Source organism: Vombatus ursinus, unplaced genomic scaffold (genome assembly GCF_900497805.2).
Source record: "Vombatus ursinus unplaced genomic scaffold, bare-nosed wombat genome assembly UNPS02000580.1, whole genome shotgun sequence".
NCBI classification, from domain to species: domain Eukaryota; kingdom Metazoa; phylum Chordata; class Mammalia; order Diprotodontia; family Vombatidae; genus Vombatus; species Vombatus ursinus.
In genome coordinates, this window is record NW_020940358.1 from 15,789,059 (window position 1) to 15,815,546 (window position 26,488).

At 41.2% G+C, this 26,488-nt stretch overlaps 1 protein-coding gene across 2 annotated transcripts in view; it reads left to right on the forward strand.

Annotated features, from left to right (window-relative positions):
• BMP7 (bone morphogenetic protein 7) overlaps positions 1-26,017 on the forward strand; it is a 93,956-nt gene extending 67,939 nt beyond the window's left edge. For both annotated transcript variants that reach the window (XM_027847886.1, XM_027847892.1), the window contains exons 4-7: positions 5,037-5,185; positions 14,199-14,396; positions 20,465-20,541; positions 25,107-26,017. In XM_027847886.1, the coding sequence (XP_027703687.1) occupies positions 5,037-5,185; positions 14,199-14,396; positions 20,465-20,541; positions 25,107-25,256 (574 nt within the window). In that variant the 3' untranslated portion in view covers positions 25,257-26,017. The remainder of the gene's footprint in view (positions 1-5,036; positions 5,186-14,198; positions 14,397-20,464; positions 20,542-25,106) is intronic.
• Positions 26,018-26,488: the final 471 nt, after the last annotated feature.

Here is a 26,488-nt window from a genome sequence, read left to right on the forward strand (position 1 = left end):
TGCTTACCTGATGGTGCTACAGGTTGGGGACTTGTTAATATTCATCCCTCGTTTACAAAGAGGACCAATGAAATCATGGAATGATTTCTTGACTTGTGCATGAATTGGATTTAAGTAAGACAGTTGCATAAGGTCCTCAGCCTCACTCTTTCTTCTAGAGTCATTGAAGTCCAGTGGCAAGACATAAGTCAGGACAACTGGTAGTAGTCCAGGATGCAGTGGATGACCTTGGCATCTTTGATGTCTGACTAAGCTCTAAGAACAAATTGAAACAAATTGTTCTCCTCCACCCATTCTGCCAGAAGATAGCGGCATATGGCATATTCAGGGAGGACAAGCCCTCTGGTATGAGGGCTTGCTGAGCCTTTTTCAGGACTGTTCATACACCTTTGGTGTCCACCTGGCACTCAACTCTCTCTTGCAACTCCAAGAAGCTGTAGCATGTGCAGTGGCCACACCCCAGTAAACCATCTCTGCCAATGGACTAAACTAGGTTGAGGGTAACCAACAGGCCTCAAATCTTTCATTGAGTTAGGGGGATGTTCACCCCAAGAATGTGAGGACTCCCACCCTTTTTGGGGCTTAATCTCAGCATGAGAGATTTTGCCTCTCCCTCCTAAACTCTGTGCTTATTACCAATCTTTCAACTGCCCCGGCCCTCTCAAACACATTAAAAAAAAATTGTACACACTTCCCTTCTTTGAAGGCCAGAGAAAAATGAAAGAGAAAAAAAAAAAGCTAAAAAACTCCCTAGTCCCCAAACTCTCATTGATTCACAGATGAGTCAACAAATCTGGCCCTCACTTTCATGGTTTGTAATAAAAGAATGTTTAACACCATTTTGGCAAGTCATTCCCTGTTTAAAAGACATAGCTCTGCTCCCCAAGTTGTCATTGTTCTATGGTCCAAATGGGCTTGTCCAGGGATCTCACATTTTCCCATTTTCCTGTAAAAGTTTCCAACAAAGTCATCACCCAAGTGTAACTCCTGTGTTCTGGCAAAAGATACTCTCCCCATAGAAAACTACAGCATGTCCATTGATATTTTTCAGACCTTTATTCAATTACCACTTTGGTATGACAAACACTTGTTACATGCCCACTATATGCAGAATGTTGTGCAAGGTGGTAGGGGCTAGGGTGGGGGGAAAGTGAGGAATGAGGCAAAGTTTCAGAACACATGTGCCTTCACCTCATGGAGCTTTTAGTCTAGTAGAAAATATGACATGTATACACATTACTATTCCACAGCACCCGGGGAGAGAGGTAATCACTAATAGGCTGTCTTGTGTATTGGATATAGAGCACTGGACTGGGAGTCAGGAAGACGTAAATTCAAATCCCACCACAAGACCTCTACTGTGTGATACTAAACAAGTCCCTCAACCTTTTTGGGACTCAGTTTCTTCATTTGTAAAATGAGGAGAGTGGATTTGATGACCTCTAAGGTCCCTTTTACCACTAAATCTATGATCTATCATCTCCAATAGATTGACCTATCATTCCCACTCACTCGCTTATCTTTAATCTCTCCATGTCTACTGGCTGCTTCTTTACTTAATGCTCACAGACATGTCTCATCTATCCTCAAAAACCCTCACTTAATCAATCTATCCCCATCAGCTATTATCCCATCTGTCTCTCCTCCCTTTTGTAGCCAAGCTCCTTGAGAAGGCCACCTACAGTAGGTTCGTCTACTTCCTATTCCCTCACTCTCTTCTTAACTCTCTGTGGCCTGGCTTCTAACCTTATCATTCAACCAAAACAGCCCTCTCAAAGTTACCAAAGGTCTGGTCTTTTCTCAGTCGTCATCCTTCTTGACCTCTCCATCACCCTCTTCTCCTTGATACTCTCTTCTCTCTAGGTTTTCCTGGTTCTGCCCCAACGTGTCTGACCACTTCTTCTCAGCCTCCTTTTGCTGGATCTTCATTCAGATTACACCCACTAACCATGGGTATACTCAAGGATTATATTCTGGGCCCTCTCTCTCTTTCTCCCACTATACTATTTCACTTGGTGATCTCAACAGCTTCCATAGATTTAAGCTGGTGGTTCTCAAATCTACTTATCCAACCCTAACCTCTTTCTAGCCTTCAGATTAGGAAATCCCATCTCCAACTGCCTTGAACTGGATCTCCTATGCATACTTTAAACTTACAGGTCCAAAACTAAACTCATTATCCCCCTTTCCCCCCAGACTCTCCCCTATTCCTAACTTCCACATTACTGTTGAGGGTACCACCATCCTTCCAGTTACTCAAACTTGCAACCTAGGTATCATCCTCAACTCATCATTCTCACCACCTACTCTCTTCCCCATATCCGATCTGTTGCCAAGGCCCATTGAATATACCTTTTTAACCTCTCTTGCATATGACCCCTTCACTGCTCGGACACTGTCACAGCCCTGGTATAATTCCTCATTACCTCACTCCGGTACTATTTCAGTGGTCTGCTGGTTGGTTTCCCTGCCAATAGTCTCTCCTCACTCTAGTCCATCATCCACTTAACTATCAATAATCCTTCTGAAGTAAGGATCTGACCACATTACCCCCACCCAACCCTCACTCAATAAACTCCAGTGGTTCCCTATCACCTCCAGCATCAAATATAAAACCCTCTATTTGGCATTTAAAGCCCTTCATAACCTGCAAACACCCCCTCGCCCCTCACTTTTCTAGTCCTCTTACACTACACTCTCACCCCTACCTACATCTGTTCCCTCTCTCCTCTTCAGGGGCCTCTTTGCTGTTCTTCAACAAGAAATTCCATCTCCCAATTCCAGGCATTTTTACTGACTGTCCTCCATGCCTAGGATGCTCTCCCTCTTTATTTCCACCTTCTTATTTCCTGGTTTCCTTCAAGTCTCAGCTATAATCTCATCTTCCACCAGAAACCTTTCCTGATCCTTCTTAATTCTAGTGCCTTCCTTTTATTGATCATTTTCAGTTTATCTGGAATATAGCATGTTTATACATAGTTATTTGCATGTTGTCTCTTTCATTAGACTGTGAGCTCCTTGGAGCTTTTTTTTTTTTTTTGCCTTTCTTTGTATTCCTAGCACTTAGCATAGTGCCTGGCTCATAGTAACTAATAAATATTTCCTGATTGATCCTGAGAATTATGGGGGATGTGAAGGGAGAGAGACCAGAGAAGGTTTCATGGAAGAGATTTCATCTGAGTTGGGCCTTAAAGGATAGATAGGAATTCAATATACGGAGAACAAGGAGAAGGCTGCATTCCAGGCATAAGGAAAAGCATGAACACAGGCACAGAGGTGGAAAATACAAGGTGTGTACAGTAGACAAGGAATAATCCAGTTTGTGTAGAACATAGAGCACATATTGGGGGGAAATAGCATGAAATAAGGTTAAAAATTAGTCTGGTAACAGATCATAGAGGTCCTTGAATGCCAGGATGAGGAACTTGGCATTTAGGTAATAGGGAGCCAGTATAAGACCTCTAGAACTAAAGTGATATAATCAGATTTGTGCCCAAGGTAAGCTAATTTGGTCAAAGATGGGGGAGTAAAAATTTCACTTATGACAGTTATTTATTTGAGCTTCTGGGTGGTCATTCACTTTCTGGGCTTCATATATTCCACCCCTTCCCTTCCCAAAAATGTCATTTAAGTAAAATCAGAGATAGAAATTCATGGTCATAGAAACTTAAATATTCAAGCATGTGAGAGGGGTAGTTATTATACTTAATTGCCCCAATGTAACCACCTGCTGGAGGGTACAGTGAAAGGTGGGAAAGAAAGGTAAGGTTTAAATACCAGAGTCACTGTTTAGATGTCAATATCAAATCCCACAGAGAGGGCACATGAAAGGTTCTTAGTCTTTGTATTCTTATGCTTCTGGACATCATTTAGTTTTGTTTTACCTTTCCCCTTAATTCCAGAATAAAGCTTTTTCATCCTGAAAGACTGGTTGAATTAAAAGGAGTTTTTCCTGAGAGAATAAGGGGGAGAAATTCAAAATATCTTGAGTGTTTGGTGAAAACTGACATCAGCAGCAAACATAAGGAAGAGGCGCTGATGGGAACCAGCTTTGGAATATGACTGGTAGAAATTTCACTCAGACATTTCTTTGCATGCTGTATATTAATTGGATCTCAAAGCACTTTAAGATGTTTTTTTCCACAGTGGACTTAGCTGACAAAGAAATTGTGGTTAAATATATACTCATTATTACTATAGGTAAAGTGAAGCTAGAAGAGATGAAATGACATTGGAAGAACAGTTAGAGTAATGAGATGAGAGCTTGGTAACTTGGACTTCCAGCCTTTATTTTATTAGCAGACCTGTCATATTTCATTTTGTTTCTACAACACCTATCAGAATGTCTTCACAGGCAGCTTGGCATCACTGGATCACTGGATTTGGAGTCACAAGACTGGCTCCAAACCCCAGCTCTGATACAAGCTAGACTGTGTGACCATGGGCAAATCCCTTTACTGCTCTGATTCCTAGTTCCCTTCTGCATAATGGAAATGGTAATGCTCCCAATACATAACCTCAGTAGGTTGTGAGGAAGGAGCTTCAGAAAGGCCTGTGTAAATGCGAGTTGTTGTTATTATTGCACACAATAAGCAGTTAATTGTTGCATGGCCTTTATTCAGTGGAACATAATAATACCAAGGGGTGTTTTTAACAAAGTATTTTCTTGGGTGCCTGTTTCTGTATCTGCTTCCTTTCCCTTTCATTATCAAATGAGATAATATTTGTAAAACTAAGTTTATCACAGTGCCTGGCACATAGTAGGTACTTAACATATGCATATTCCATTCCTTTCAACACCTCCTCTTCTGTTGTTATGGTGAAGAAAAAAAGGCCCCTGAAACTCTCATTAAAGTGCCGATTACTGACTCTCTTACAATCTCCTGTTTTGGAGAATTTTCCTTCCCTGTTTTCTTCTACACTCCCTTATAGCCCCTTTCTATGGCATGGTTGTACATTTCTGGCTCAGTGACCAAACCGTTCCTGAATGACCTCTCCCCCAGGTGATTCATAGCCCTGTCTTCTTTTTCTTTCAGGGATTCCGATTTGTTTCTGCTTGACAGTCGAACTGTCTGGGCTACGGAGGAGGGTTGGCTGGTATTTGACATTACAGCCACGAGTAATCACTGGGTGGTGAACCCACAGCACAACCTTGGCCTGCAACTGTCAGCGGAGAGTCTAGATGGTGAGTTCCAAGGTCTGTTGTCAGCAGCGAGAGCCCGAGTGTGCATCGAAGAGCTCGAGCCCAGACTAGTTTTAGCACAGCCGATAATCATCTACTTAAGTGGAATCTTTTGAATGCATTAAGAGGCAAGATTTTTTTTTCCCCCAAACAGCTGCAGCATTTTGAGTAGGAGTAGAAAGCAATTTCCCCTCTTTTTTCTAGATTAAATAAAAGAATAGAGATTTAAATAATCACTGGTTTATGCAAGAAGAGCCTTGCTTTTGACCCTTGATTTTTTTAACTTGGGATGAGGGATGAGTTAGGGAGGCAGAGGATGGAGAAGAGAGGACAGGGAAAGCTGCAGAAGAACATTTAGAAGGTGCATGCCTTTCCATCCACCTCTTTCTCATAACATGGCAGTCTTAGCTAAAGGCATTCCATTTGCTAGGGTTCTTAACCCGGGGTCTATAAACTTCTTTAAAAAATGTTTTTAATAACCATATTTCTACATAATTGGTTTCCTTTGTAATACAACAGGTTTTATTTTATGCATTTAAAAACATTATTCTGAGAAGGGGTCCATGGGCTTCATTAGAAGGCCAGAGGGGACCATGGCCCAAAATAGGTTTAAAACCCCTGATCTATATTTATTTAAAAACCCCGATTTTTAAAGGGGACAAAAAAAGGCCAAGTACTTGCCAAAATACAAATACTGACCAAAGCAATCTAAAATCTCACTCACAAGGATTTATTGACTGTTTGCCCCCAACCCCACCACAAATCTGACGGTGTGAACAGCTTTCTGCAGTATTCATCTCCTCTCTCCCAACCCCTTCCCCCCCACCCCCCAAATAAGAGTACTGGCATTTAGGCATAAGGAATCAATGTTCTCTCTACCTCCTTTGGAAAAAGTAGAGCGAGAAGGCCGTCTAGTAGAATCCCTGTAAACACTTTGCCATGAGCTGATGAGGCAAACCAGTTGTGAGTAGGATGTAGGTGGGGCTGGTTGCATCAGTCACTCCTCCCAAGAAAATGTATTTCCAATTAAGCTGGGATGGTTCCCAGGCTTATGAATGTGTATGTTTTCTCTCTTTCTGTTCTGCGGTGCTACAGGGCTTGATCCTGTGGTGCTGCTCAGCAGCGGTTATCCTGAATGAGGTCCCCAGGATGATGGTGGCCAGGGTTATAGGGGAGACTGGGGGCTTTGGAGGGGTTAGGAAGCAGGCCCACTTTGCTGCCAGACACTACTTCTAAGTAGCTTTTCAAGTTCACTGATTCTTCCTGCCTGTGCCCCTCCCGTTTAGGAGCCCAGTGAAAGGGTAATGGGCAACTGAGGAGAATTTACCTGGGGTGGGGGATAGGAATATTGGGCTTGGTTCTTGGAACTGCAGCTATTAATTGTTGCTGAATGTTTAATTGGGCCAATAGCATTTTGGATATTCCATTTTTTTCCTCTATCAAGTCTCAGTTCTGAAGGAGGGGTGTGTGTGCGTGTGTGGGGGGGTTTGGAAAGTACCTAATTCTCCATAAATGTAAAGCCATCCAACCCAGTCATGTATTGGACAGAAGGGAGCCCCTGTGAAGTTCTGGGATTATTCTCCAGCAGTTCATTTTGAGTAAGTTCTCTTAGCTGAGGAGGAGCAAGAAAAATCTTGTGTGGAGGAAATAGTAGCATCTCAAATATATGGGATATTTTCCCCCCTCCCCCAAAAAAAGCAACAACAAAAAACCAAATCCCCAAACCCACCCACAACAAAAAACAAAAATCAGTGCTTGTCCTTCTGAGTATAAACTATAGGCAGTAGTCTTTGACTTTTGGGAGATGAATCTGAAGCACAGACAGGTTATCGTTCAAGCATCAAACAGCCCAGCTGAGAGGAAAACCACCCACCTTGTCATCGGAGGCATATTGAATTGGATGGTGTCTCCACTTCTGCTACATTTCTGGAAGAGGACATACCACAGGGGCTTACTCATAAGCTTCCTAGATGCCCCAGTGAGATCTCTTCACTGTGGTCATGTATAATCCCCTTTTAGGATGGGACCTGGACCCATAGGAAGAAATAAGTTCCTTTCCTGGCCCAGATTAGCCCTTAGGTTTCATCAGTTCAAGTGATTTGTGAGAGATAAGCCTACATGCTTTCCTTATCAGAGGACTCACTCCTTTGATGTTCTAGAGATCAGCAATAGGCCCTTTGAATGCTTGGACACAGAGACCTGGCTCAACTCAGCTCCTGCTTAGGCTGTTTAGCACTCAAACTCAGGAGAGCCAGGGCAAAGCTGGTTAGACCAGAGACAAGCAATCCACTCAGGCCTGGAGGTTTTGTTCTCTGCCAAGCCACTAAGGGTGGGGGTGAGGATGAAGAAAGAAATGGCTCATCATCCTTGTATCTGCTATAAATTCTGTTTTCTTTATTTGAAAAAAAAAAAAAGGATTTGACAAGAGACTGGTGGGCCCAGTGCCTGCCTGAATTAGGCCACTTGGAACTTCTTAGACTGATGGGCATTGGGTTTTTCTGCCTTCTCCTGTGGGCTGGTCAGAGATCCTGAAGGAGATGCCGCCCAAATGGACCTGATCCAAATAGCTGTTGCTCCTTCCTAGGCTTCTGCCATTCTGGGTGGATCCTTGCCTTACTCTCTGGCTAAAGGCACAGCAGATATGCTACCAGCTCTGTGAGGGTACAGGTTTGGCTGGCCAGGGGAAACCCTGATCCCAAAGCTTGCATTGGAATTCGGAAAGGGTAAAGAGAGAGAGAGGGGATGTTTCTTACGCTCATTTTGTACATACTAGCTCTAAGAAGCCTCAGTTTACCCCAAAGTACAAAATGAGGGAACTGGAACTGACATAGCTTAAAGCATTCAGCTAATTTTTTTTTGTGTGTGTGAAAGGAGAAAAAAGCCACTTTTATTGATATCCAGAGAGATCAGCTACTTTTCCTAAGACTGTGTCTGGAGTCAGAGAACTTGGGTTCAAATGCCATTCTGATACATGTTACCTGTGAGATTCTGGGCAAGTCATTTGGCCTCCCTTGGCCTCTGTTTTGCTAACTATAAAATGGAAAGTTAGACTAGAAAGTTAGGCCTCTGAGGTCCCTTCCAGATCCATGTCTATGATGCTATGATTCCATGACATAGCAAGTCCACATGCCCGCTCATATGGGAAGGTGGGAATAGGGCATGGATTCCCTGATTGCTCATCTACCTGCCCACTCTATCAGACACGATGGCTTATGTATTCATGATGCACAGAGCACATCTCTTCTATCATACACTGTGAAATTAGGAAATCCGAATGACCAACATGTATTAGAGAGGAAGCACAGTCCATGTGTTATGTGTCCAGAGGAAGTGTGTGGTTGGAATACTGTATCATCTCCTGAGTGATGCTATTATTAAAGATGGAATGACTTTCTTTCCTTTTGGAAGAGAATGCAACTATAAAAAATTAGTTCTCCCTTTCCTCCCCCTTAATAATTGGAATAATGGAATGAACAAATCAATCAGTCAGTTAATAAGTATTTATTAAGCATTTATTTATTATGCATTAATTAATAATGTACTAACAAGCATTAATGATTAAGTATTTAGTGAAAACTATATATTCTTGGGCTAGTGACATTTTTTTCTTCTCGTATAATAGGTTGCTTTGCGTAGATACACAGAGCACCCAAATAGCAGCAACCTTGTGTATAGCCATAAAATTGATTCAAATAACTGCTTCTTATGACCAAGAAAAGAGGCTCATAATTAGGTTGGTATGAAAATCTGGGAATCTTTTAGCCCAGAGCTTAAGGAATAAGGCAATATTCCCTTCCCTGTTGTGCTAGGAATACTTACACCTGAAACCTTCCTGGGGATTTATAACCACCCAGTTCTTGAAATCAAATCACTTACAACCAGACTATTGTGGGCAGCCCTGCCTGGCCAAAATGGTAGAAAGGAACAGCAAATATCTGTGTAGGGGGCCTGGTGCTGGTTACCAAGGGAGGATGCAAGAGAAGTAGAAAGCTGGTCCTTGGTTTAAGTTTGGCATGGATCAACCAGTCGGCACATAGAGCTCATCCTTCCTTCATCCTTCTTTAGTTCTCTGGACTAATTTTGTAGTGTGGTGGGAAAAGTGCTGGGTATGGAATAAGAAGACCTAGTTTAAAATCCTGACTGCTACTTATTCCCTATTGTGACCACAGACAAGTTACTTAACATCTAAGGGCCTTAGTTTCCCTATTTGTAAAATGTCGGAGTGGGTAGGATTAGATGACATCTGAGATTTCTTTACATTCCAAATCTATGGTCCTGTAATCTAGGAGCTTATTAGGTATAAAGGGGGCATTTCGTCTTTGCTGCCCTCCTTCAGTTCTTATCTGAAGAAAACTACCTGGAAGCTAATTTCTACTCCACCAAAATAATACAAGAAGAACAGCAAACAAACAAACAGTAGTTCTGGGATATATCTTTCCTGGCATGTCAATACCTAGATAATAAGACTTCTTCTGACTTTCTGAGACTAAGAACAAGCAGAGCTTGATTCATTTTCATCTGTGAGGAAGTTGGATGTTAATAGGTAGTCATGCTATGTCCTGAGACAATGAAATCAGCATGGTTTGTTTGAACCAAAGTTCTTGCTTCAGATTAGAACCTTCTTAAATTTATTGAAAGCAAACTCCTGTTTCCTAAAATCAAGTTGGTTATGGATATTTGTCTTGGAGAATGGGAGTCCAGTGGAAATAGCATTAAATTTGGAGGTAGAGGACGGGAATTTGAATCCTACCTCTTTTGATTGCTGCTATCTGTATGATCTTGGGTGAGTCATTTCCTCTCTATGATCCTACTAGTTTCCTTATCTGTAAAATGAAGAAGTTGGACTCTATAACCTCTAAGGTCCTTTCTAGTTCTAAATCCTATGGTCTAGGGTTATTGTTTTGATCTAGAGATGAAGAAAATTCTAGAATGGAGTCTTTATATATTGACTTTCATTTACAAAACTTTTAAGCACTGAGGGTTGCCCCTTCATTTATATAATCAGAATTTCCCTTTGCATTCTTTTGGTTTTCATGCTGTGGCAATGCGAACCTGGACCTGCACTCTGTGGAGAAGAATCCAAAGACTGAAAGGACGTACCTAGCTTTGAAAATGATGAGAATGTTGTGAATAGTGGCCCTGAATGGATTTCTTTTAAAAGATAGATTGGACTTGAGATCAGACGAAGACCACTGTTACTAGACCACCTGACAGCTCGCCAGGTGACTGGGGAGAGGCAAAAAGGAGGGAGAGACAGAGAGACTGACAGAGAGGGAGGGAGGCTGATGGGACAGAGATTTCGGGGGGGGCGGGTCACTTTGCCTATGACACTTTGCCTATGATTAGATGACTCTCCCCCCAACTCTTGTGTCTGGAATTTAGGATTAGCAATGTGGGTACTCTCTGGGAGAGATGGCTATGCCAGAATGTACAGGAAATTCCCCCAGAAACACAGCATAATCAATGATCTTGCTGGACTCTGAGTCTTGGGATAGTCCTCCATGATGTCAGAGATCTCTGAGGGAATGCTGGTAATCTTTGGCCTCCAGATTTTGTCTTTCCTCATACATATGACTGTGATATTGATATGGATGAATGAATATTATCTCTTCTCTGTTTTCATTTCCTTCAGGAGAATAAAGTGGTAAACTGAGGTGGGAATGGTAGACCCAAGAGCTATTTGAGTCTTGATACTATGTTTTATTATCTTTCTATTTCATGTAGCAAATGTATTTGAAATTCTAATATGAATGCATTTTCTTTTGGGTTATGCAAAGTGAGGAAGATGATGAGAGTCTTAATAGAAAATTAGGAATCAGGTATGAGCACCAAGCCATAGTTGGAGATTTTTCTCCAAAGAAGTCCAGGTAGGGGTCTATTGGACCAAAAAAGTAATATGTCTCTGAGTTATAGGCAAATGTTTATTTTATATTTTAAAACCCTAGACTTCAACTGGTGCAGAGGTTCTTAACCTTTTTATGTTGCCATTTTCTCCTCTGACATTTTGAGTGAAGCCTATGGGCCCCTGCTCAGAATACTGTTTTTAAATGCATAAAATAAGATACATAAAATTACAAAAATTACATAAGATTACAATGACACTAAAATGCAGTTTTCAAAATTCAAAAACAACAACAATAACTAGTTCATGGACCCCAAACCTAAAAGAACCTGGGTCAAGCTGGGGATACCTATCTGCAGCCACGGCATCTATCCGGAGCTGGGAGACAAGAGACCCTTTGGGACACCTACCTACCAAACAAGTGGGGCATAGTCTAATCCTACCTATTTTTGCATGGGTGAATAAAAACCATCATTCTATGTCATTGCTTGGAAGTCTTTTGTTGTTGTTGTTGTTGTTGTTGTTAGGAAAAAGAAAAAGGAATGAAGGAACAACTTGAAGCCAGATAGCTCATCTGAGAGAAGTTTTTTTTCAACCCACATTCTTCAGTTCCTTTTATCTTCCGAACTGGCCTCTTCTTTAGTGGGTAGCCCCTTGGTCAGTGTTGATTCCTGTCAAAAATCACATCGGCAGCTCGCTACAGCTTTGCTCTCCACTGTCTGCCACATTCATTGTGCAAAATCTCTTTGTAGACCAAACATTTGATCTGCTTCCGGAAGGTTATTTCCAGTAAAGAGCCTTGTACATATCTTCATTGCTGTGAGATAGCATTAACTCTGCTCCCTCATAATCACCCCAGCTTGGAATTCAAAAATAGGAATTAAGGCACTTAAAGAAGAATTTGTTATTCTTAAGTTTGGTTAAGCTGAAGCAACTGAGTAGAGAAACAGTGGAGTGATTCATTAGCTGGAGGCATTCTCCCAAACTAAGCCCAGTAATAGGCTGTACCGACAGTACCTATGAGCAGCAGCTGACTACTTGAGTCTCCTTAGTCCATTTCTTATTGCTTCATATCCTGTTTGTCTCCTTTGTGAAGACAAAGGAGAAAATGAAATGGGTCTTAAGATAGAGACAGTGCCCGATGATCCAAGAGCTCAACATACACGGGTGACCAAAAAATCTGTTGGTGAATTAGTGGTAGGGAAAATGTCTTTAAAATGGAACTTCTTTCTGGTTTGACATTTAGTCCATGCTTGCATGAAGAAATTGAGATAAATGATTGCAATGAATAATTTCCACTGTTATGTTCCTGAGGAATATCCCTGCGGGCATGGGAGTTGTTTGAGGTACCACCCATATTGAACAAGAAAGTGGTATCCTGAGAAAAGCCACCCTCCTGGGGTTGAACCCATCATCCTCTTTCCCTCAGTGCCTATTAGTGAGTACCTTCTCCTTAAGATCTCTCTTTAGCCTTCTTATAGACCATGAGTCCTGTTTTCATAAATGCCATTCATATTCTCTGAGAGAGCTAGTCACTGTCTTGTGTACTTGTCTCCCTATGTGTACACTACTATATGTACATAATACTTTGGGCAGTTAAAAAAAGTTAATAATAATAGCTAATTGCTAGCCTTTATACAGTGCTTTTAGGTTTGGAAAGAGCTTTACATATTGCATTTGATTTGATACTCACAAAAATCCTCTGAATTTGGTGCTGTTATTATCCCCACTTTATAGATAAGAAAACTGAGGCTCAGAGAAGTTAAATGAATTGCCAAGGGTTACACCACTAGTTAAGTATCTGAGGCAGGATTTGAATTCAGGTCTTCCTGACCCCAAATACAATACTCTATCCATTGCCCATCCAAGTCCATCCATTCCATCCACCTAAAGGTAATAAATAACAGGCTTTTCTTAGCTGTCTCATTAAATTGAAGATGGTTTTGAATACCACCATGTTGGTCATATGTAAATCTGTAGCCCCCTACAGTGCTTCTCACAGTTCTCTTGAATGTAGTAGGTGTTTGATGAAGAAGATCCCTAGAGCCCATGCTTTGTGACTTGCTACAATTTGTTCAATAGAAGAAAAGAGGGGAAGGGCACTGGCCACGTTAAGAGTGACACAAATTGTATAGGAAACAACAGAGGCAGGAATATACATGAGGCATGTATATTATATGTCAGTTGTGGCTTTGGTCCCAAGGGCCTATTCTCTAACTGGTTTTTTAGCCCTCTGGTGACTTTTTTTCCTCCATCAACCATTTACTGACTGAAAATATGTCCCTCCCTCGAAGATGGACACAGCCAACAATGATTTCTTATCTTGGTTGGCATTGTTTGACCCAAAGAGATCTATTGTTCAAAGGCATGGTTAGTTTTTTCAGGACCCAGAAATGCTCCCTCCAGGATTAGGAGAAGATTTTGTCCTCAACAGACTGAATGTGATGTGCAAGTGACATTCTTAGTGCTTCCTCCACTGGGCCTCAGAAGTCCTGAGATCTCCATCATCTTCAAACGTGGCAGTGAGAAGGACTTGAGCCCTCATTGGCTCATCACACTTCCACAACCTAGAGGCATGGGGTTTTTCCAGACTTGAGTACTGTTCTTGACATCTACACAATAACCAAACTACCTCCAGATCAGACCTGTAGATGGAAACTGTTTGCAAATTTCAAATTTAATATATCTGGAACAGTGTCAAGGTTTCATGCAAGGCATTTTTATTTTGACTTAATAACCTTCCAGGGGGAATTTACAGTTCCTAGGGGCTACATTTTATGGTTTCTTTTATAGAATCACTTCAAATTATAGGTTGGTGAACTTAAAGAAACCCCTCTAAAGAATGCAGAAAAATCTAACGTTGAGTGGATTTAAGGTAAAATAATTATGGATGGGGGAGTTTTATTTTAAACACAGGTTTTAAAGAAGTCTCTTGTGCTGATCTGTTATTTTAGGGGATGGGATTTGTCCAGTTTCTAAGTCTGATGTATTAGATTCCAAGCAAAGTTAATTACATATATATACAATGATCACTGCATTTTCTTTATAAAGTCCTTTTACTGTTGTAACCAGGCCTGGTTATTTGTCAGCTTCTTATTGTGTTGGCATGGCTGTGGATCTTGATCCTGTCTTCCCCTGGTGATCCTTCTCTGTGTATGTTTGATATCACTTCAGGACAAAGCATCAATCCCAAGATGGCAGGTCTGGTTGGAAGAAATGGTCCCCAGAACAAGCAACCATTCATGGTAGCATTCTTTAAGGCCACAGAAGTACATCTTCGTAGTATCCGGTCTACAGGAAGCAAACAACGAAGCCAAAACAGATCAAAGACACCTAAGAACCAGGAAGCTTTGAGGATGTCCAATATTGCAGGTATACAGATGGGGAAAGGGGACTAGTAATAGTTAACGAAATTGTCATTAACTCTTCCCCACCTCCCAAAAACTCTCTAAAGTGCTGGACAGGAAGCTAAGCAACAATGCTATAGATAGAGGGAGGAAGCAAACTTAGATTGTTCTGTGTTGTGAGGGATTCAGTTTAGGCATAGGGTTAAAAAAGACTTTTATAAGGGTAAGTTGATATACTATATGTGTTGATGAGAGACTTAAGAATATTAGGATGTAGGGCCATAGCTTTAAAAAATAAGACAGTCTCTATTTTTGGATGATGGCTTAGATATATGTCATTGTGGGGTCAGGACTCCATGCATTTGGCCTAAATGACCTCCCATAGTTCATTTTAGCTGATGGGATGCTATAAATGTTATATCCTTCCTGTTCCTTTCGGTGTTAATTGTGTGATTTCTCTGCTAAGTCACTTTGAAAAACTTTTCCAGGTCCTTAGAAAGGCATTAAAAAAAAACTCTTCATGTTTGTTAATAATGGGCCATGATCCATTTTATCAGTTAAAAATAGTATGCATTTGTAGAAATACAACAATAGAATGGCAAAAAGAGTTGAAATTGCTCTCCCAAAGGGACCTCATAGATCAATTAGTCCAATTGCCTTCATAACATGATCACAGAATCTGGAATTGTAAATGACCCTGGAGACCATCTACCTATTCACATAGTCACCACTCCTATACAGGCCCTGGGCAACTCTCATTTGGAGTATTGAAAGAGCCTTCTAATTGGTCTCCTTGCCTCAAATTGCTCCCAATCCAGTCTATCCTCCACTCATCTGCCAAAGTGATTTTCCCTAAGCACAATTCTGACCAGGTCTCCAAACCACTCCCCCTCCCCCCAACTCAATAAACTCCATTGGCCCTCTTCCGGATCAAATATAAAATCCTCTGTTATTTAAAGCCCTTCGTAGCCAGGCCCCTTCCTACCTTTCCAGTCATCTGACACTTTTGAACTCTATATATACTCTGCAATTCAGGCACGTTATCCCACTTGCTATTCCTCGTACATGATACTCCATGTCCTGGCTCCATGTTTTTGTACAGTCTGCCCCTATGACTGGAATGTTCTCTCTCCTCACCTCTGCCTAGTAGCTTCTTGAAAGATCTAGCTCAAATGCTATTTTCTTCAGGAGTCTTCTCCAACCCTCCTTCCTCCCAACTGCTACTAGTCTCTCCCCTCTGAGATTACTTTGCATTTATACTGTATATATCTTGTGTATACAGAATTATTTTAATTTTCTCTTCCTCACTGGAATGTGAGTGCATTAAGAACAAGGGACCTTGTTTTAGCCCTTTTTTTCATACCTTCCCTGTACTTAGGCCAATGCCTGGCATAGAATAAGCACTTAAATTCTTGTTGATTGCTCAGTCTTGTCCAGCCACCTCATTTTATAAATGAAGAAATTGAAATGCAGAATTGGGAGATAACTTGCCCAAGATCTCACCGGTATACTGGCTGGGCTGAGACTAGAACTCAGATCTTCAGACTCTTATCCTAAGGATCTTTCCATTATACCCTGGCAGCTTCCCTCCCAGAAGTCAATTCTATTTAACTTGATTTAAATGTTTATCTGGTGATAAGGTAGGGAAGCAACTGAGGCTATAATTAACAGCTGCTTGTGCTGGAGGTCTGAGCTGAACTGACCAAAAACATTCCCCCAAGAGCTCTCTCTGGCAGAGTATCAGGCCTTGTGGAAAATATAAGGCAGGGCTCAAGAAGGAAGAGGACACATGTGCTTCTTATAAACCCATGGTCTAGGAGACTGTGAGACCATGGAAAGGAAGTAACAATTGAATTTGAGCTGGAATTAACCAAATCCTGTTAGTGACATCCTTTGGGCAATTATTTAATGCTGTGATTTTTTAAAGTTATGGCATTTATTTAAAAATATATTGTCTTTTGTTTTTATGTCCCATTTCTTTTCTGGTGTACCTCCCTTCCTCCCCTGCCCCTCATGCCCAGTCATTGAATCCTCCCTTTTAACACAGAAAAAAGAACAGTTAAGCAAAATCAACCACCAAACACAGCAGTGACTAAGGTATCTGACAGGATATGCAACACTCCATGTCCTCCACAGAACAGCGGGAAATGAGTTTCATTATCTGTTCCTCTCCAGCCTTCACTGGTCGTTAGAATTAATCAGTTAAAGTAGGTCTTAGCATTTTCTTTTCATTTACATTATAGCTATCATTGTATATATTGTTCTCTTAGTTCAGTTTTCTTCCTTCTACATCAGGTCAAGCAAATCTTCCCATGCTTCTCTGGATCCCTCATATTCATCATTTCTTAGCATGCAATTACATTCAGATATGACAATCATTCAGCCTCTTCCGAGTTGATGGGTACCTACTTTGTTTCCAGGTTTGCTACCACATAAAGCGCTGCTATCAATATATTGGTGTATATATAGGGTATTTCCTTTTCTCTTTGACCTCCTTAATCTATATGAGAAGTAATGAGATCTCTAGGTCAAAGGTTATGAAGAGTTTAGTGACTTTTCCCCTAATTCCAAACTGGTTTTCAGAATGGTTGAAGTAATTTGAATTTATCAGTGGCATCTGGGTTCTCTCTTATTTGTCTCCTTATTTATCTTAAGCATCTGTCAGCTTTTTTTGGTGTCATTTCCAGTGCAAAAATTATTCCCCTTGGCAGAGAATGTAAGAATTGAGCAGCTTTTCTTTCCTTCTATTATCATCTATCCTTGTTCTGTCCACCTCCAGCAGCTCTCCAGTCCACCCTTGGACCGTCCCTTTTCTCCCAATATGACCGAAAAAAAGATCTTTCCCCTTTTTGTTGTCTTTGTCTAGCTTCAGCTTATTCTGTGCTTTAGCACTTTTGATATCAGTTTTACAGTATTATGTTCTTAGACTTATTATTCTTTGTTAGCTGTCCTTGCTTGTTCATTAAGTGACTACAGTACCTGACACAGTGGCCATTTCTAGATGCTTGTTTGAGGGATTGATAGCTTCTACCTTCTGTACGTATCTTTTTCATAATCTAAGTTGGTTAGGAAGTTTTCTGTGTATTCACAGTAGTCTTTTCATATAACTTCCATTTTTTCCCCTCCCATAGGAATTGTTTCCCTTTATGTCTTCAGAATTTCTTTTTTTAGAATTTCCCATTCCTCCCAAACTGACTTCCTCTGTAGAATTTTAGTCTGTGAGTTTCTACCTATCCTTCCTCAGAACCCCTCAAAGTTTTCCACCAATTGTAGCCCCTTGTGTGTTTCTCCCTGCTAGTGAGAATCAGGTTCAGAATAGAATTTTCTTTTGTTGTTTCCTCCATTTTTTTTCTTTTTGGTAAGGCAATCAAGGTTAAGTGACTTGCCCAGGGTCACACAACTAGTTAAGTGTCAAATGTCTGAGGCCAGATTTGAGCTCAGGTCCTCCTAACTCCAGGGCCAGTGTTCTATCCATTGCGTCACCTAGCTACCCTTGTTTCCTCCATTTCTGCATTATAAACTTAACCAGAGGCTGATTACACAGGTTTCAGACTAGCCGGGCTTCTTGCTTCTTGCTTCTTGCTTCCTCCTTTTTCTTCTCAGCTGTCAATTAGGCATCTCCACTAGGAGAAAAACATGAATCTTGAACTAGTCATCTTGACTTTTTATCTGCTTGGACCAGGAGTTTGAGGGAAAAGACAAAGTGAACAAATCTAAAGGACTTTGGATTTTCATCATCCAAGTATCCTCCATTACTAGTAGAGAATTTGGAATTTTTATTTTCCTAGATCATCCAAGTCCCACATGTGCCCTACCCCCCAGGTGTATAGAATACCTGGCTAATTGGCTGTCCTGGTAACTTATGACCAGTGTCCTTGATTGGCTTGAACAAATGAATAACGTCTTTCCCTTCCTCAGATGGTACCCTGTGAGGCCATAGGTGATGACTTTCATTTGGAAAGTCCTTGGTGCATCCCTGTTGCTCTTCATTGGCTTAAGTCCCTGCGGAGATACTCTGGTCTTGATAGTATGTGCCTGGTATCTTAAGTGGTGTCGCCGCACTCAGCCAACCATCACCATACACGGTCCTAAGCCTAACTAGGATGTGTCACGGGCCTCTACCCTAATCTGAAATAATCAGTTTGGTTTAAGCTAAAGCTACCACCACCAACTTGCCTACAAGCAACACTTTTTGCTGTAAATCTGATTCTTACAACTTTGCTGAGTTTGCAGCTGATTGATTAAGAACTTGTAGTCCTGGGATGAGAGAAGGAAGGGCTCCTTTGTTTCTCTATTCAGCATCAGACCACTCCTTAGGGGCAGTGGAGTCTATGCTGGGGAGAAGGATATGGTACATTTGATTCCCAGTGGTTTAGCCAGGTAAGGACAGATTCAATTCAGTCATGAAGTGCCTGCTGTGTGAGAGGCCGTGTTGTATTGTGGATGTTTGCCCATCTTGGAGTCAAGAAAGCTGGGTTCAAGTTGTGCCTCTGATACAAACTATCTATTTGGCTACAAATAAGTCACTTCAACTCTAAGACCTTTAAGTTACAGTAATTGCTAATTTGCATTGGTGGTTAGAGTTTCTGTGGCTAATAGTTCCTGTACCTAATAAGTCCCCGAATGGATGAAATCACACGTCTGGACAAAGGAGAAGGAGGAGGAGGAGGAAGCATAAAAGCATTGTGTATTGAGGATACAAAGATAAGACGTTATTTAGTCTGTGCCCTCAGTGAGCTCACATCCTACCTTTGCCTAATATCTAAGTTTTACAGACAGAGCTTAAGTAGGTCTCGGGTTCTGGAGTTGCTTAGAACCAGTTAGGAATAGTAGAAAGAACCCTGGTTTTTGATCCAGGGGACCAGGAGTCAAAACCTTGTGAAGCTTCTTACTATGTGTGAAAGTACTACATGTGCAAGTCACTTACTCTCTGGGCTTTAGTTACCTCATTTGGAAAATGAGGGTTTTTGACTAGATAACATCGAAGGTTCCTTCTAGCTCTAAATCCTATGGTTCTGAGGATACAGGAGCACCTAATGCTCAAGGAAGAGGATAGGATCAGATTTCTGATAATTATTGCATTTTTGTCACTTAATGCCTTTCTTTATTTCCTCTTTCCTTCCTACCTTCTCTTCCCTTCCCTTCCATATTCAAAAGGATCACAATCCATTTCCCATTAGAAATGTATATGCCCCTTTCCTTCTTTAAATTGTCCCCTAGATGGGATGTCCGTTATCAATGTTGGCTTAAATGTCCCATTTGAATGATTTGGGGAGGGTCATTATTCTGAGTTTCAGCACTGTTTGTCTCAAGTCCTTGTAACCTATCAGCCAAATTCCTGGTGACCCAGAAGGCTTGAATCATGTAGCCAAGGGAAGTCTCAAGGCCTTTCACCCAACCTCCCATATCGAGTTAGCTTTCTGTCCTCCTTGGTTTTTCTCTCTCTGGAATGTTAGAGTAATTGACTCCATAGCACCTTCAGAATTCTGCCAGCACATTCTGAAGGGGATTCATTCTGGGGGAAACAAAGACAGTAATTCCATTCCCCCTCACTCCCTCCATGGGACGGAACTAGTTTCTCTGCACGTTGGCTGGCCACACAAAGCAACATCCTTCCGAAAGAGATTATACTGAGAAAGGCTTCTGCAGCCTGCTGCTGGAAGCCAGATGGGGGTTTGATTATTTTGATTGAATCCATTCCCAATTTCACCACATACATACACACATACACACGTACATGCATATGTACATATATAAATACATGCATACATATGTATATGGTGAAATGAATGAATGAACTGAAATTCACATGAGGATTTGACAGGTGTTTTAAAGAATGTATGTGGAAAGGATGGTAGTGGTATGTAAGTACCTCCTTTCTTGGAACCTTCCTGTCAAACTGTGTCAGCAGTGGGGGTTGGAGACTTTTAATTAATGGGTCCCTAAAGACTGAACTTTCATTTGGGGAAATGGGTACTACTCCACTATCCAATCATTAAAAATATTCCTGTGTCTATGTGTTTGTGTCATGGTTGTGGCAATATAGTTGATATTGGGGTGTGTATTTTATTTTTGCCTCCTTTCCTGATTCAGAAAACAGTAGCAGTGACCAGAGGCAAGCCTGCAAGAAACACGAACTCTATGTCAGCTTCCGAGATCTGGGCTGGCAGGTAAGTCCATCAGGCCCAGTGCTGAGTGATCAGGGAGCCACAAGTAGCATTTTTGTGACCTCCATAGAGGGGAATCATATTCTACAGCTGAGTTGTATGGCCTATGTCCTCTGGCTTCAGCTTATCCCATGGATGGGCCATGATTCTGACTGATATGAATGTAGCCACAGGAAAAAAAATATTGAGTCTGTACTCCACTTGAGACAAGTGGCTTCTGTTCACTGGGGTGAGAAGTGTTATCTTTTGCAAAAGGAGGTCCTTGTGGACCATGTGGGTTGCTGGCTGTTGATGTAACAACAGCAACAATCCTGAGTTAACAAACATTAAGTACCCGCTATTTATGAGGGACTGCTAAAGGTATCAAGGAAAAGACCGATTGTGATCCCTGCTCTCTTGGAACTTCTAACCTAATGGGGGAGTCAGAACAAGTGCACATGAAATACATACACAACTCGTCAATAGAAATATGTAACCACAGCCTACCACTTAGGCCTCCCTAGAGCTGTCTTCACATTCTCTACCTCAGGGTCATGTGACCTGATGTAACAAGATATAAAAGAAGGTAATGATGAGAAATATTTGGATGAGAAATATTGCTCCCTTGAGAAAGGACCAAGACTTTACTGAATTCCATGTTATAGTGAAATGCCAATGGATTTGCTGATTGATGGAACCTTATAGTAATAACAATGATGAGGATGATAAAAATAATAGCTAGCATTTGTTAACTGTGCTTTAAGTTTGTCAGGTGATTTATAAGACATTTCATTTATGTAGGATTATGTGATGCTAGGTGGTACAGTGGATAGAGTGCCAGGGCTGGAGTCAGGAAGACTCATTTTTCCTAAGTTGAAATCTGGCCTCAGACACTTACTAGCTATGTGACCCTGGGCAAGTCACTTAATGCCATTTGCCTCAGTTTCCTCATCTGTAAAATGAGCTGGAGTAGGAAATGGCAAACCACTCCAGTATCTTTCCCAAGACAACCACAAATGAGGTCACGAAGAGTTGGACGTGACTGAAATGACTTAATAACAACGCAATTTCATTTGATCCTTAAAACAGCTCTGAAAGGCATGTGCTAGAGTCATTATGCAATAACATATGCAGAAGTGCTTTGCAAACCTTAAAGTTCTACATGAATATTATTATCCTCATTCTACGTATGAGGAAACTGAAGCTGGCCAAAACTGTGACTTGCCCAGCATTACAAGCTGTGAAGTAGATAAGCAGCATTTGAATTCAAGTCTAGTACTGTATTCCACCCCCTAGCAGTCCCACTTGTGGATTAGTGCTAGTCACAGAAGGGAGTGGTTTGAGATAATGTCAGAAAGGTATAGTGGTATTGGATTTTGGAAAGCCTTGAATCCCAGGCAAAGGAGTTGTAACCTTACTCAGCAAGTAGTAAGGAGCCACTGAAGAGTTACAGGATCATATCTAAGAAATATTATTCTGGCTGTATTTGAGGGATGTATTGGAAGGATAAAGAGTGGCTATGGGAAGACTCTTTAGCAGATTAATGCAATACTTCTGGAGGGTGACTTTCAAATTAGGGGAAGAGAGAACCCATTGTTCCAAGTGAGTGGGTGAGTTAAAGCTGGGGGTGAGGGGGCAAAGGCTTCAAGTTCAACCACAGAGTTCGTGCCAGTGGACAGCATCTGCTGGGAGACTCGGGTTCTGAGTGGCATTCCCAGCCCTCACTGGGAGATAGATGCAGAGAGTGTGCCCAGGCTTGTGTCTAGCCCAAGGTGATTTGCTCAATTGGAGTTGCTAAGATTCACTGCTATTTCAGAAATAAAAATGATACATATGTGGGTTATTTATTGCATACTTAACCTCACACTAGGAGCATGGGAAGCCAAAGAACATCTCCAGGAGCTCAGTCTAACTGGAGAGATGTTACAGACACATGAAACAATTAGCAAGAAATGCAAAAAATGTTATATCATTTAAGTATTGAGTCATGAGGCTCAGGGAAGAGGATGATTCAGCCCAATAGATATTTATTAAACACCTCTGCTGTGCAAAACACCATAATAGCACAGGGAGGGATACAAAGTTAAGGTATGGTCCCTATCCTTGTTGAGCTAATAGTCCAGCTTACTGGACTGGATATGATACATACATAAATATCATGTATTATTTTGAAGGTTAGTTAAAGTGCATGTGTTCATACACAATAATAAAATAATACAGCAATACAAATTAACTATGTGAGGTATGAGGGAACAATGATCATTTCAAAGTGGCGATGGGGGAGAACCAGAGAAGACTTCATGGGAGAGGTGACAGTTGGGATGGACTTGGAAGGATATATAGGAATTTAATAAGTGTAAGGATTGAAGAAGGATTTCTCTATAAAGAGACCAGTATTCAGCAAAGGCAGGAAAGCTTAGGTTGTGTTTAGGGGACAGTGAGTAGTCTAATGTGGCTAGGGCATAGAGTATATGGAAGGGAGCAATTTGAACTTCAGTTGGAAACATTTGTGGGAGTCCCAATGCCAAACTAAGGAACTTGAATTCTCTCCTGCTTAAAAGCCTCCAATGAGTCTCCATTATTTACAGAGTAAAGCCTTGGCCAGATCTGTACATTAGTAAGATGATTCTAACAGTGATGTGGCAGAAGAATTTGAAAGGGGAGAGAGTAGACGAAGGAAGACCTGTTAGGAAGTTGGTGAAACAGTCCCAACTGGTTGAAATAGGGCCTCTAGTAGAATTTTGGCAATAGAAATAGAGAAGATTGGGGAGCACATAAAAATGATTTCTGAGGTAGGAGATATATAATTTAGTAACTGACTGGAGGAAAGGTAAGGGAGAAGAATGAGTCAAAGACAACATGAAGGTTTCAACATAAAGGAGTGTGGTGGTGAAGGGTGACTTCATGGACAAAATGGGACTTGGGCTGAGCCTTGAATAATGAGAGCTAAGTTTTATGTAGTGCTTTAAGGTCTGCAAAATGCTTTGCATGTATTATCTCATTTGAACTTAACAACAACGCAGGGAGCTAAGTGCTGTTGTTTTCCTTATTTTATACAAGTGGAAACTGAAGTTGAAAGAGGTTAAATATTTTGTCCAGGGTCACACAGCTAGTAAGTGTCTGAGGCGGGGACTAAACTTGGGTCTTTCTGATTCTAGTATTCAATCTGCTGTGAAGGAGTGTGTTCCATAGTCAAAGTGTGGAAGCAGGAGAAAGTGTCTCGTGTTATTGGAAGACCATTTTGTGGTCCTTATTTGATAGCAATGGGAGTTGTTTGAATAATAAGAATGAGATGAGATTGCAAAGAGTCTACAATGCCAATCTCAGGAATTCAGTCTTGATCGGAGTAGGAAAATGGGAGCCATTGAATGTTCTTGAGCAGGAGAGCGATGTGATAAAAGTAGTGTTTAGATAAAATCTGTCTGGTAGTGGTGTTTATTCAACATTTGAGACCTCCGTAGTATCTAATAGAGCCCTTTACACATATTAAAGTGCTTAGTAAAGGTTTGTTAGACTGAAATGACTTCTCTGAATGACCACTTGTTGCTAAAATTGATAGGTGGGTCAAGTTTTTTTTTTAATACCTTACTTTAATACTTCCTGCATTGCCGGCTTTCCTGCTTTCTTCTCTCTCCTAAGCCTGACCTTATCATTGGTCTAAAGGGGAACCCAAATCAGGGAGAGTAGATAAATTAGTGTAAAGCCACCCACGCTGATTAAAAAAAAAAACTGTTTATGTCCTATGGAAGAGGAGTAGTATCTCATCAGGTAGGAAAAAACCCAGGGTTAGTGGTCCAAAGCTTATGGGCAAGACTTTGGCAGTAACTTAACAGTAGAACTCTTTGTAGCTTATGCTCCACTTCTTTAGGACATCATTCTCAAAGTGATATAGTTGGAAGGGACCCGGAAGGTCATCTAATACAATCCCTCATCCAAGTGGAGTCATCCATTATAACAATCTTGACAGTCAACCAGTCTGGGCTTGAACATTTCCAGTGACTAGGAGTTTACTACCTTACACGTCAGCCTTTTCCTTTGTTCTACGACTTGAAAAGGATGTTTCTCCTCCTAATGAACCAAAATCTTCCTCTTTACAAAAAGTCTGCCTACTGTTTCTAGTTCTGACTTCTGGAGCCACACAGAAGACTTTTGGCAATGTTAGCATTCCAGATGTATTAAACAGCTCTTGTCTCTTTCCCCCTGCCCCTTAGTCTTCTCCTGAAGAAGCCCTGACTAGCTTTGGTTTCTTCAATTTTTTTTTTTAACATGACGTGGCTTCTAGACCTTTAGCTGTCCCATTTGCTTTCCTGTGGATATGTTCCCATTTGTAAATTTCCCTCTTTAAGTGTGGGACCCAGAATTCTAATCTCAGTACTCTAGATATGGTTGGACCAGAAAGGAATATGGCCTTTCTTGTTCTCGATGTTCTCCAAAGATGGGTATCCCATATTTTTCAATGCAGAGAAATAGGATAAACAAAAACACTCTTCCTTGTTTTATATGTAAATGATGCCTGTAGGAGAGAAGAATCAAGAACATATCCAAGAGGAGATCACTTTACCTTACTTTTTCTTTCTCTTCCTTTCTAGGTACATTTTATAAACCCAGAGACCGTGCCGAAGCCTTGCTGTGCTCCAACCCAACTCAATGCCATCTCCGTTCTCTATTTTGATGATAGCTCCAATGTCATTCTAAAAAAATACAGGAATATGGTTGTCCGGGCCTGTGGTTGTCATTAGGTTTGCCTCAGTTTAGCCTCAGGTTTCAGATCTTCTTGTGCTGCAGAAGGAACTCCGTTCTGGATCATTTGGCAAAGAGCTGGAGCCTTCCACAACACATCCTTTTAAAAGGAGCCACACTGTGCTGCCATTTTCAAGGGTGTGGTGTTTGCGTGTATATGTGTGTGTATGTGTGTGTGCGTGCGCGTAAAAGGTGCAGGGATGATTGAGCAAAATCTCAAGAGCAAGATGCTGCAAGTTGGCACAAGAAAAACAAAGCAGAAACAGTTTTACCGAAAACCTGGCCACAGCGATTGGCTTCTAAGTCTCAATCCAAAGATTACTCACTCTCTGAGGGTAATTATGAGCACCCCTTCATCGAGGCCACCCAGCAGGGTAGGGGTGTGTATGTCTGTGTGTGTGCTTGTGTGCACGTCTATATGTGCTTAGTAAGAATGACTTGGAAGTTCCTGTAATAAAAGTCACAATAAAACGAATGAATGAAAAATGGTTAGGATGTTAGATACATTTCCTAAACAATTTATCCCAATTCCTTTATTTACCCCAACTTCATAAACAGAAGCTGTGGCTGGGTATCAGAGGGCCCTGAAATCCCAGAAAGGTCTCTGCATTTGACTCACAAGAACAGAAAACATGTATGGGTTTATTCACTCAAAACACAAGTAGGTAGAGGGGAAAATAAATTTCCACTCTGGGGGATGTGTTGACGTTGATTGGAGAAGGAAAAATCCAAAGTAAATAAATTCCAAAGGACGTGTTCACTCTCTGTATTTGTGTTGTGTGTGCCAGAGATTAAATAGGCATGTTAAATACCGGCAGAAATCTGATTTGCTATTGTGGGGGAAAACTAAGTCTGAAATCAAGGGGAGCCAGGGAGACAAGAGGCAAATCATGTCTGTGATTCTGAACCTTGGGTGTTACACTGGCTTTGTAATGTTTGAACTAACAAAATCAGGAGCTCTGAGAAGCCACTACCAGGTCCCTATAGCATTGGCCTCTGAGCTGCCTTTTTGAGTTATCAAGTTTTTGAGATTTAGAAAATTGTTTCAGAACTTGGGGTCCGGTAAAGGCCCTTGTGAGCATCATGCATCTCAGACCTCAGAGAAGCAACTTCCATTATGTGTTGTATGCAAATTACCTAAACATGAGGTTCTAGTGACAGACATTAGGAACCCATCTCTGCGAAGGACTTGATTTGAAAATGTCTCAGATGTTTGAATATAGTTAGTTTA